General features: G+C 45.8%; 1 protein-coding gene across 2 annotated transcripts in view; it reads right to left on the bottom strand.

Annotated features, from left to right (window-relative positions):
- Positions 1-12,437, bottom strand: part of FBRSL1 (fibrosin like 1) — a 496,130-nt gene that overhangs the window by 52,010 nt on the left and 431,683 nt on the right. For both annotated transcript variants that reach the window (XM_059485477.1, XM_059485478.1), the window contains exon 7: positions 2,375-2,420. In XM_059485477.1, the coding sequence (XP_059341460.1) occupies positions 2,375-2,420 (46 nt within the window). The remainder of the gene's footprint in view (positions 1-2,374; positions 2,421-12,437) is intronic.

The following is a 12,437-nucleotide window of genomic DNA, read 5'->3' as shown; positions in this document are numbered from 1 at the left end:
CATTTTACAGCTGTTCCAGCCTCAAATAAGCGTAACCCGCCCAATCTTAATACTTAATTGCATTGCTAAGCTGCTGATAAACTAGGACGGCATAAAACAAACACACAAGGCCAAACACATCCCCAGGGAAAGTTTGTGGGAACAGAGGGGCTTGCACCAAACAATGGGCTGGGAACACGGGGACTTGCACCAGACAATGAATCCACTTTATGTGTTTTAGAAGCCTGGTTACCCTCAATAAAAGCTGCAGCATGGATGCTGCACGTTTGCTAGCTAATATCTCTCCAAAAAGGCTGCCGGTGTTTACAAAAGAAGGGCACGGCGCAAATGCCCACGGGAGAGGCCGAGCGCGTGCCGCGCCATGCGTGTGCCCACCAGGAAACCGTGCTGAGCTAATCCCCTCCCCACAGAGCCACCAGGGCTCCAGCCCCGGAGAACAAGGCCTTAAATCAACGCTCTTATCTCACAAAAGGAATTTAAGTGCAACGCTTTGAAAGTCACTTTCTCCCGGCCATATGGCATCTCCGGGCCTGGCCGTGTAGGAGCGGCGTTCATTTGCATGTGCAAGAGACAAATCTGGCTCTTGCATCGCGGGAGTGATAACAGGGCGAGGGGTAAAATTTAGCACTGTTTGGGTTTCTGCACAAAATCTTTGCTGAGGCGAATTTCTCTCACCTGTCAAGCCAAGTGCCAAATGCTGAGGTAGCCCCAGGAGAGCTTGCCCATGATGGCAGGCCATGCCATAAGCAAGGTACAGGGCCAGGGTAAAAGAGAAAACTAAGATAAAACCCATGATCTGAACCCAAAGCTGGCAATGTCTACACCCACATTAAAGCAAACAGGAACAGGCTGAAATTATAGGGATATAAACAGCACTGAACACAAACTTCAAGACAGCAAATTCACAGGCATTCGCACATTTAACTTCCTGATAGGGAGGTATTTTGAAAACTCATGTTGCTGAGCTGCTCCATGATATGAAAGGCTGGGGGATCTTGCTTCAGCACAAGGAGGAGCCAACAAAGCTGCTAACGCTTCAACATAAGCCTCTCCAGCACATCTCTGTGCCAGGCATTATGCAGGATGGCAAGATTTTTGTTTTGCCGAGGCAGTGCCATATGGGCAATCTGGTTTGCCTTATCAGCAAGCCAAGTGAGAGAAGAGAAATGTTCTTCCCCACCATTTGTTTAAATTTCCCTCTTTCCCCCAGATAAAGCTGCATACTTTTGTAAAAATATCTACAAATGTAATAACATAATGGGCTTGTCATCGGTTTCCACATTTGGCATTGAAAATCTGCAAAGCTTGGAAAGAAAGAGAATTCCTAATAGTTACTGCTGCTGAAGAGCCCAGCTAAAAACTGGGCCTGGATCCAGGTGATGGAGCACACAACCACCAAAATGCCTTTCCATGTCCAGCACCTAGTCCTACACAACTGCAAATTGTTCCTTTCTTGGCCCCACTGAAATAATGCAAGAAGTTTATTTCATCACTTCTTGTTGATGGGCCTCATCTCCCCTCTTTGGGGTATCTGCATGCCCCTAACATTCACTATTGCTGTGAACTGATTCTATTTTGCAGCTCAATGCAGAGGATGCTGCAGACAGCCACAAGCCCTGGCAATTAATTTGGAGCCACACAAACCTCCCAGCATGACAAAGTGGAACCATTCCCAGCACAACACTTTCCACCGTGTACCACAGTTTGCCTTCTCCAAGGCTGTTTCTTTGGCATTTCTGCCTGGTATCCATCTCAGTGAGATTATCCCTGGGAACACACAGAGCAGAGCAGCCTGGTTTTATGGCTGTGCTGGGCGTATTTAGAGATCCATGGCTGTGCCCCCCAAGGGGCTGTGGAGCGAGGCAGTCTCTTAGCAACACCCAGTGCCTCTCACAGGTGACTGTCATTAACAGCAGGAGTGGAGCTGTGCCGTGCTGAGCACCCTCCACTGCGTCCTGGAGAACTGAGATGTGCAGGCACAAATGCTCTGTGGGCACTGGCACTGTGCAAGCCCTTGTCAGGATGACAGAGACAGCACTGAAATACTGATTTGTTTAAAAGAAATGAGGATTTGATTGTATTAGAGGGAGTAGCACATCCCCTACAGTAAGGACTCCTTTGTCAGTAATCCCTCTCTCCAAGACACTTAATACAAATCTTACTGGAAGGGAAGAAGTCCCACCCCACACTGAGACAATGCAGCTCTAAATTTTAACTTAAATCATCACAAGCCTGTAAAGCTGATCTTTATGACAATGTGTGTGGCCAAGCTACAGGCTCTGGCAAAACTGATGTCCTGCTATTCACATGAGATGGATTCACAACCCAAATCTCTCGCTGTAAGATAAGGAAAGCATTTCTCCAGATCACTTACCTTTATTTGCTGCAGGGGAGAACAGCTTCTCAGAGCCTACAGAAGCCTGAAAAAGGAAGAGAAAGAGAGGGTGAATAATCGTGGAGGAGAAATTGGGAAGGCTTGCTCACAAAAACACAGCTCATAAAACAAGTGGGTTATCTGGAGACCTGCAGTTGCGCATTGCACCTGGAGGGTGCAATGTTGTGCCATTAAAGAACGAGCATGCATCCTGAGGAGATGAAAGCCAAGCAAGAGGACTGTCCTGATCTCACCCAACTACATCCTCCTGTCTTGTTTGTTTAAGGCAGCCATGCAATGCACAGCTATTTTATCCATGATTCCTCGTATAAAAACAAAACCAGTGAAACTGCTATCAAGCTGAAGGAAAAAAAAAAAGAAACCGAACCAAAACACATTTCAAAGGCTCTCTCACTGAAAATAAGCTCAATTCTTGCTGAACATGCAAAATGTAATTTGTGTATTGGAAACACAAGTTGCAACTGAACACATCTGTATGAAGGAGGGTGTTGTTCAATATTATGCCAAATGATAGGTACATGCTGCTATGCACTTAGTTGAGTATGAAATAAAACGACTTCCTCTTGGAAGAAGCCCGTATCCTTGCAGACTGGGTTGCACTATGCTGTCTGAACTTCACAGCAGTGTATTTGTGCTCCTCACAGCTCTGGGAAACAGTTAAAGAAATCCAATTAACCTAAACCTTGTAAACAGCTTCATGATAATCAGGGTCACTGGGTTACAGACAAGATGATAACGACAGACAGGAAAAAAAAAAGTCCATTAATTGTAACTAAAGCTTTTATGAGTTAATTTGATGGCTTCCTTTCCTCCCCCCACTGATATCAAGCAGTCAACCGATTTCAGCATGAGCTTTTCCTCCTCGCTATCTGATAAAATAGCAAGCAGCCTCTCCAGAATCAAAGCTGGTCTGGGAGCAGGAGCACCATCAACATTACTACCATCTACAAGAAAGTATCATCAATGTGTTGGCACTGACTGCTGCATGAATAAAATGGGTGAAATACAAAGCTGACGAGCAAAAGATACTGAAAGTGAAAAAAGCCTTTTTCCCCTGGCTCTGCTTTAAAAACAATTAATTAATTCAACACATGGCTGAACTAAGTTGATTTTATTTTTGATTTTATTGATTTTATTCTAAGGTGCCTTGGGAGATTTGCATGATAAAGAGTACTACAAATTGTATTACATTGCTATATATTTTAAATGACGACTCAGAAGGAAAAAAACAAATAGTAAAATGCAAGAAGTTCTGCATGAGATATAGTAAGAAGCAAGAGTGATCCATTAATGTTACTTCTAAGAAAAGTGGCACTGCAAGCACTGAATGTCTTACTTAATGCAAATGTATAAAAAAGAGAGGGAAAACAACATGAAAAATAGGTTGAGGCTGAGACACATAAGAAAAAAATTCTGAATTATGTCCACGACAAAGCTGCACGTGTAGCTGTGGCATGTATGATCGTTACACAGCTCAGCAAAAAGATCCTAAAATCTTAGGGAAAATCAGTTACCTGCACGATCCCTTCACTGCATGGATTAAAAAGAGGAAGAACCAGGATTAAACAACGTTTTGCCTAGGCTGGTTTGCAAAGAAAGTGTAACAGAGTCACACAGCAGCAACAACAGTGGTGCATAAAACGTTTGACAGCCAACTCTGAATTTACAACCCATTGTTAGGAGATTTTTCACTTATAATCAACACCAAGTCACCACGGACGCAGAACACATCTGCAGGCTCTGGGAACTCACCCATGCTAACAGCTCACACAAAGCCAGGGCTACTCCCAAAGCACTCCACAAGCACTGGGACACGTGGCAGGTGGATAAATAAGATTCCCCCATTTTACAGGCAATGAAACTTCGGCGTGGCTTGCACTAAAGCCCCAGCAGTAAATCGGCCGCTGAGCCACAAATCCTAAGTGTCGGGTCCAGATGCTGGGGTGCGCAGCTCTCCAGAGGAGCCTGCTTGGGAGAGCCCTTCCTGGGGAGCCAGCCATGGCCAGAGGCAGCCACCCCAGCTGGGAGAAGCCTTGTGCTTCCCCTGGTCTGGACAGTCTGGGCTCACAGCCCCAACTTTGTGTCAGCCACCACTCACTGCCCTTTGTGCACCTCAGTACTGCAGGCTCAGCCGGGAGCCAAAGATCTCAGTGCTACAGGTCCAGACTGTATAAAAACAATATTTAAGGAAGTCAAGCCAGAAAATTCACTTTAAAGACCAAGTAAAACAGCCGGATTATTGCTCAGTCTTCTGCTATCAGCATGTGCCACCGCCTTCCACAATCAGAGTCAACATTTACAGAGCAGCGTTTTCAACATCGCAGCTTCAGTTCACAGACACAAACCTTCACACCTAGAGTTTACAGTAACTTTGCTCTCACTTCTGGTGATTTCTAGCTCCAGATCTGAGCAGTTTTTGGCACGAGCACCACTCTGAAACAGTGAACGCCTGTGCTATAGGATATTCTGCGAGCTGCTGTAAAGGCAGGAGGGAAGCTGGGGGAGGAAGAGCCTGAATACATCATTCAGCCCTATCAGTCACCCTTTAAAGAAAGCGTACAATAAAACCTATGTGTCTGAGGGAGCCCACTAATGAGGGGAAAAATCCAGCAAACCAACACATCTGCTAAAACAAGTCCCCTCCCAAATATTGCTGTTCCAAGCAAATCATTTGCATATGTTTAAGAAAGGATTTCAAAATAATATTAATAAAGTGGAATTCTTCCCATGTGAACAAAACCAGGCATTTGGAGTCTTTTATGCCGAGTTCAAGCCATCGCATGAAATCACATGTTCTTTGATTGCAAAACGAAACTAAAAATTTCCTTTTTCCCCCCTCTTGTTGCCTCCTGCCTGTCTTCATCTGAAGGACCATTTCACAAACCCCTCAAGCTCCTTTTTGCTGCTGCACAAGGCAGCAAGACCTGCCCAGCCTGAAGCTCACAGACAGAAGACACCTCCACCCTTCCTTGCTCACTGGCTGCTCATCTCCCTTGCCTGGAGCACAGCTCACAGCCACAGAACCCACCACAGCCTTGTGCTCACAAAAATGCTGCTTACAGTCCCACCCTGTCCCCAGGAACAACTGTGGCATCTGAAGCACATCTGACATGTGTCCCCAGAGCAGCAGTTCCTGAGGTCACCTCATGTTGCTGAAATCCCTAAGACCCAGCATCCTTTCCATGACACCGAGCCTTCCAGGTCCCCTTTGTGGCTTATTCAGTGAACTTACCAATCCTTTGTCACCTTTTGATTTTCTTTCTTTTCTACTCTAGACCTAAAGGGGAAAATGCCTCCACCCAGTTCTGTGACAGCTTGAAACCAGGCTGCATGCACTGCAGAGGAAAATAACATTTCTGCCCTTTTCTGCCTTGTGGAGAGCAAGCAGAGGAGTAGTGCTGCAGTCCCTCCCCCTTCCTCCCCTTGAACCCAGCACATATAAACACTGATTCAATTTTCAGCATTAAAAGCCCAGCAAAGGCAGCTTTTTCCTCAAATGTGAGGTGGTAACCACAAAGGATGTAGCACACCCTCCCCAGTGAAGGTGAGCAGTGAGGCTTAACGAAGTCCATGCCTCATCCATGCTGGTTCCCACCAACCCAAGGCAGCTGAAAGGTGCAAGAGCTCTTGCAGATTAATAATTTAATGGTTATATAGAACAGAACAACATCACCTGACAAAGACAGCACTATAAATTATGTCAGGCCTCACAGCAATTACTTCTTTTTGTCCCCTTTACCCGTAGCCTATAAATGGCTAACAGGGAATAGAACTGCTCCTTATCACCAACAGCAGAGGCTCTGTGCACATTCATGGCATCTCCTGAAGCACCAAAGGCCAGATCCAAGCCTGACACTCCAGGAGCCTGACAGCAAGACACTGGGAAGCTGCTAATAAGGCTGCAGTTCTGGCTCACAAGGAACAAGAAAAGTGGTGTTAGGGACCTGGTGTGTGTGTCATGCACAGGGCAAAAGCCAAGCATCCCTCCAAGTGAGTCCAGTACAGTAGGCAGAAGAAGGAGACAGTAAAATACAGTTTAAATTTTAGATCTGGATGGCTGCCTATCTACTAGACAGCCAAGAGCCAGTCTCAAGAGAGACTGTTTGCACAATTACTGAACTTAGCAAGCACTACAAAGCTCACAAGAAAACCCTTCTCTGGGAGATTTCCAAACTAGAAGTGCTGGATAGGCTTCAAGAAACTTTTAGCATAAAGCACGGACACTACCTGAAAATTTTGGATCGATTTTCATTCTTTCCTTTGATCTGTATCCCTTGCTTTTACCAACCACTCCAATGCCACTTGATCGCTTGTCCAGCAGAGAATTTCAGCACGTCAGTACTGCTTCACTACTCTGCAGCTCACTCTGCAAGTCATTCATACCAGACCCCTCACCCAGTAATATGAGAACAATAACTAAAACAGGAAGGTATTGTTTGGGTTGTGATTCTTCTGTAGGAAATGGAAATTGATACATATGGAAAGGTGCAAGAGTAGCCCAGAAATAGCACACATGCACACAAAAACCCAATGTAAAAATCCCCCTTAAGACCAACAAAGTACTCTACACATTTCAGGATATAGAAGCAGCCCATGGGTAACACTGCCTGCATTGTGAGGGGATGTTTCAAGGTAGCCTACAGTCTTTCCAAAACCTGCATTAGTTTTGGAGAGAACCTTCAGCTCAGTTAAGAAGACAAAAGAAAAGTCAGACCTGCAACTCAATCATTTTTGTGAACCTACTAGGAATATCCAGCTTTGTGGTACACAGCTGGCTGGGACACAGCACAACCCAGCTGTGTGAGGGATTAGGCAAGAGGGAGTAGGACTTCTACAAATCCACACTGTGATTATCTTCCCACAGAATTTATAGACTGGGCTTTCAAGAGGGCTCAGCACTCAGCAGCTGCCTTTGGGGCATCAGCCTGATTGGAGCTACCGGGTATAGAGCACTTCCAAAAATCCATTTAGAAACCTGAATGGTGACCAGGTTGTGCTGAAAAATCTGGTTACAGCTGATAGTTGGAATAATTTATGAAATTCTGTTTGTTACTTCTAGTGCAAATAAGGACTAATAATAAGTAATCCCAAAGCAAGAGTCTCCACCTTTCCAGCAATCCTAAAGATACACTTGTACCTTCAGTTACACCATAACACATCACAGTGAAACATGCAGCACAAACAGCCCAAACCAGCTACTACTTATTGATTTGGCAATGCCTTAAATGTCACAGATACTTCTAGTTCAATTATGATTCAAGGCCATCTCTGAGAGGTAGTGATGGCCTTCTGTATCTTTCTCTATAGACTTTACTCTATAGAATGCTCACCAGAAACAAAATGTTTCTTGGATTCTACTTCCATATAGCAACACACTTGTTTAGGTTACCTCCTACATTCATTCATTTAGCACACACATACTCAGTACTGCTCTGCTCCTGGAAGGGACTGTCACCATGCACTCGCCTCTTTGTCACTTTTTCTTCCAAGAATGCTCATTTTTCTCAGCAGTTTATATAACCATGACTGTTTTCTGCAACAGCCCCTTTGAGAAGCCAGCACGAGTCTGGGAACACATTAAATTAGGCCACAGAGAGCCTAGAAGCAGAGATCACTGGTGCTAATTCAACACTGAATTACACTGACTTTACACAATGGCAAGGGAATGGGAGGCACAGTGGATGAGGAGTGGAAGGCACCGAAGGAAACGCTGTGCAGGGCAGTGAGGAACCAAGCTCATTGCTCCTTCACAAGTTCAACATCTTGTTTTGGTCCTCTTTTGGCAAGACAGTGGTAAGCTTCAATTGACAATGTTTTGAACCCTGAGCATGTTCCTCATCACTTTACAACCATCATGGGACTGAACAAACCAGTTTCAATCGAGCAGCAGCAGCAGTAATTCTTACGCACAGGCTGCTGTGGTGTGTTATTGCACAGATGTGCCTCTTCCCTGACAAAGGGTGACTGAATCCTGACACAGGGGGACACCTGACCTACAGCATGTCTGCCATCAGAGCCTCGGGCACAGCCTGCTAACTCCTCTTCCCTCTCCCCTCAAAGCATCCCCCCAGCCCCTGGGGAATGGCTGCAGCCCAGAGCTCTCCCCTTCCCATCCCCTCCATTAGCAATGCTTTATGATTCATCTTCCTCTGAGCAGTTGCTGTCTCCCAAAGGAAAAGATCAAACTCCCTCTCCTTCCCAGCTCAGCTCCAATAAATAAATAAATAGATACATGTACTGAAAAGAAATTTAGTGAAGGAGGACAAGGGAGGAAGCTGGGGAGTTCCTGGACCTCACCTCGTCAGACAGCTGCAGAAGGTTCCTCCATTGTTTCCAGAGACACCAACAAGGAAAGAAAATTTCCAGCTGTCCCTCATTAAAACCAGCCAAAATACTTGCTTAATGTTAGTGTGCCTGTGTGTCCTAATTTAAATTAGGGTGCACTTGGTCTTTATCTGAGGATCTTCCTCCTGCAAACCTCAGCTCCCCAACCACTACAAAATCTATCTTTGCTTTACACTCCGGGTATTTTCCACTTTAATCAGCACTGACTTCCCCATAACACATGTTCATATGCTCCTGGGTGTTTTGGTCTATCAATGGCATCCACAGGACAGTCTGGATGTGCCACTGGATGAAGCTGCAGCTCTCAGTGTAAGTTGGAGGCAGTGATGTGTCCGTCTTAAGGGAACTGATGCACACCACAGCAAGGGAAACTCAGTTCTCCATGACACACTGAGAAAAGGCCTTTGTGCGGCCTGCTTTAAAACATCCCATACACCAGAGCCCTCATGCCCTTCTCAGAGAGCTGACCCCTTCCCAAAACAGACTTCAGTCTACACTTCCACATTCAGATGTTTTTCATTGCCCAGACACTCATTTTAGACAAGCAGAGATTTGATTTATCTTTTGCTACAAATGTAAGGGAAGACCTTCCTTCAGGCGGGAAAGGTTGGGAATGCTGTGTAACACAGTGCTACAGCAGTTTGTATTATTGTCATTACAGCTTGATCCTATCTAGTCAGCCCATCTATTTGGCAGGGATATGGTTTTTTATTTGCACTAAATCAGAGGGAACGACGAGTGCTCTTTGCAGAGCTACCTAAAACTTCTTATAATTCAAAGGCTGCACTGTGGGAAGAGCGATGGGGGAGAGCAGGGACTGTGCTGCGAATGACAGGTGGCAGACTGTTGTTTGGTACCTACCAAATTACTCTGCTGCTCCCAGGGCTGCCTTGGCATTTCATTATCCCAACTCTCTCCTGGAAGGATGCGGACATAAATTCACACCTCATGTCCTGGTTTCCGTCAAACTGAGTAAGAGTGCAAATGCTGGCACCAACTGGGAATGCCAAGCAGGGCTTGGCATGCTAGAACAAACTCTCAGCTGTGGTCTCTGCCAGCTACCTGCATTTATCATTGTAATGGCCTGCCAGACAGGACTTGGCAAGCGGCGGAGGAGGGCGGGAGGAGGAGGGCCAGGCTCTGCACTGCCAAGCAATTCATTCCTGTAGCTCCTGCCATCACTGTACCAGCAGGGCAACCTTCATTTTATTTTATCTTTTAACCAATTACGTGTCACCCAAATCCCACCTGCAGCTTTCTCCAACACAAATGGCTATAAATCACAGTTCAGAGACCAAGAGGGTTTTGCAAGGCATTTGATTTCATAAAAAGGTCACTGTCTGTCTGAGGATTGCTGCAGTTCAAAAATGAACTGAATAACAACCTGCATTGGCAGACAGGGAAGGAACTGCTTCCATCGTCTGTTGCATGTTGTCAGATAATATTAGAACAATTAGGGAGGCCAACAATGGCAGGATCATTAGGATTCAGCTGAACCAAAGCACTGATAAAAATTCAGTAAAATATCTCCTCCTTTCAATTTTTGAAGAAAACATAATCAAATCAATAAAAAATAGAAAATTGCATGAGCACACCAGAAACATTCAACATAACCTCCTTGAGCAGACAAACAGAATACATGCCTGTCATCACTGCAGCCTTTTCCAATCTGCCTGGGTATTCCAGAGCTTAACCCACAGCTTTGCTATTTCTCAGAGCATTACTCTCTGGTCTCAGAGCACTCAGCATGGTCTGCTCTCCAGGGAAAATGCTGTATTCTTGTTTTAAATCCATACACTGGATACATAGTGAACTCTGTATAGAATTTTATGTGAACCATATCACAGAGCAAACATTTAAGGGTGCTCAGAAATAATTTGACACTGATGCTGTTCTGGACACCCTTCGTGTCCATCCCTTCCTTGCAGGTGACACATCATGCCAGACAGCCCTGACAAACCAGCATCAAATTCTCTGAAAAGCTTCAGGTTAACTGCAGTGAGTACATGAGGCACAGGGAAGATGGCATTGTCCTGCTGGCCCAGACCATGGCATGTGACACACAGACATCCCTCTGTGACACACGGACATCCCTCTGACACAATTTCCCACTGTGGCTGCAATCCTGACGTGGCCCTTTTCTGGGCCTGGGGGGTCAGGGAGCTTATCAGGAAAGCAGCTCTTGTCTGCTGCCATTGAAACTTGCTGTCTTACCCACAGCAACCTCAAAGGAGTGCCTCTGCAGAAGGCTCTTTTGTTGTTGTTGTTTCTAATTCACTGCTCCAAAATATTTCTTGGCTGCATCCCAGGGCTGAAGCCTTATCTGCCCATCCCCCCGGCAGACACACAGCAGCTGCAGAGGCTTATCACAGTTGCCTGTCCACTGAGTTTACAAATTAACACCCTATCGAGGCTGCACGAGGGCTGATTAATCAGAGAGAGGCAGTCTGAGGGCCTTTATCACCGCGCGCGGCTGCTGGGAGAGAAGTCACAAATCTCTCAGGAGGCCAGAGATGCCTTACAAATGAAAGAGCAGGAGGCCAGGGAGGAGGAGGGCCCAGTGGAAGGGGAAGCAGATATTTTAGAGATAGTGCTGGTGGAGGTAATGGAGCAGTGGGAAGGGGGGAGCAGCAGGCAAACGCCAGTACATTATGACAGCTAAAAAAAAAAGATAATTAACAGCCTATACCTCATGATTCTAGCTTTCCCTCCCCGGGCTATAATTTAGCCTATTGCTCCTTTGCTCCAGAGGACAATAAACATTTATTATGTTAAACACATAACTGTGCTGCACAAAAGCACCGTTCTTTCCCAGGTCCACTCCTTGCACAGCTGTGCAGCCCAGGAGGACGGGGCTGCTCGAGTGGGCTCCCCTTTCATGCAGGAGACTGCTCAGCTTGGACACAAAGCACATCCCTGGCTTCACCCGCAGCTGCAGCGTGCTGGATGTGTTCATTCTGAGCGAGAAGGCAAATCCCATGGGACTCAGAGCTCCTGGGTGGGAATGGGGCTACTGGCACACCAGCAGCTGACAAGCAGCGCTAGGATGGGCCCAGGCACTGCAGCTCCTGCAGAGATTGTGAGATTCAGGCAGGCTTCACCACCTGAGAGCTATCTCCTCTTTTTAATTCAGCAGCCTTGCTAAGAGGTTTACTGGGAAATTTTCATTCCCACCAGAATTATGTGTAGGAGAGATTCTTATTACAAGATGAATATTACAGTCATGTGAGCCATACCAGAGCAGCGCTGGCCCTGCCCCCTCTGAGCACCTCAGCTGCTGTAAGAGCACAGAGATTTAGGAGATTTGCCTCTGCTAGTGGACTGTGGCTCAGGGATTGCTCTCCTCAGCTTCAGTGCCTGCTGCAGCCCTCCAGTTCTGTGCTTGTGGCAGAACAATGCAAAACAATTATAAAAACCAAGGGGACTCACACTAAAAAGATTTAAAATCTAATACAACTTTAAAGGAAACCAATTTGGACATCTGTCTACATTTGTCAACATTAATTTCTAAATTTAAGTTTTCAAGTTTAATCTTTGAGACCAAGGCACACAGCTGGATTTTTCCTTTGAAGTGTAAAATGTGTGGAAGCTGAGATTCCCATGCAGCAACATGCCTCCAGAAGGAAAAATTTTAATAAAAATATTACCAACATGAAGACATTCATAAGCATACAGTGCAATCACCTCCTGCCCAGTG

The sequence above is a fragment of the Ammospiza nelsoni genome, chromosome 18, assembly GCF_027579445.1.
Source record: "Ammospiza nelsoni isolate bAmmNel1 chromosome 18, bAmmNel1.pri, whole genome shotgun sequence".
Taxonomy (NCBI): domain Eukaryota; kingdom Metazoa; phylum Chordata; class Aves; order Passeriformes; family Passerellidae; genus Ammospiza; species Ammospiza nelsoni.
The sequence above is the reverse complement of the archived record's forward strand: the minus strand, read 5'-3'. Positions and strand labels throughout refer to the sequence as shown.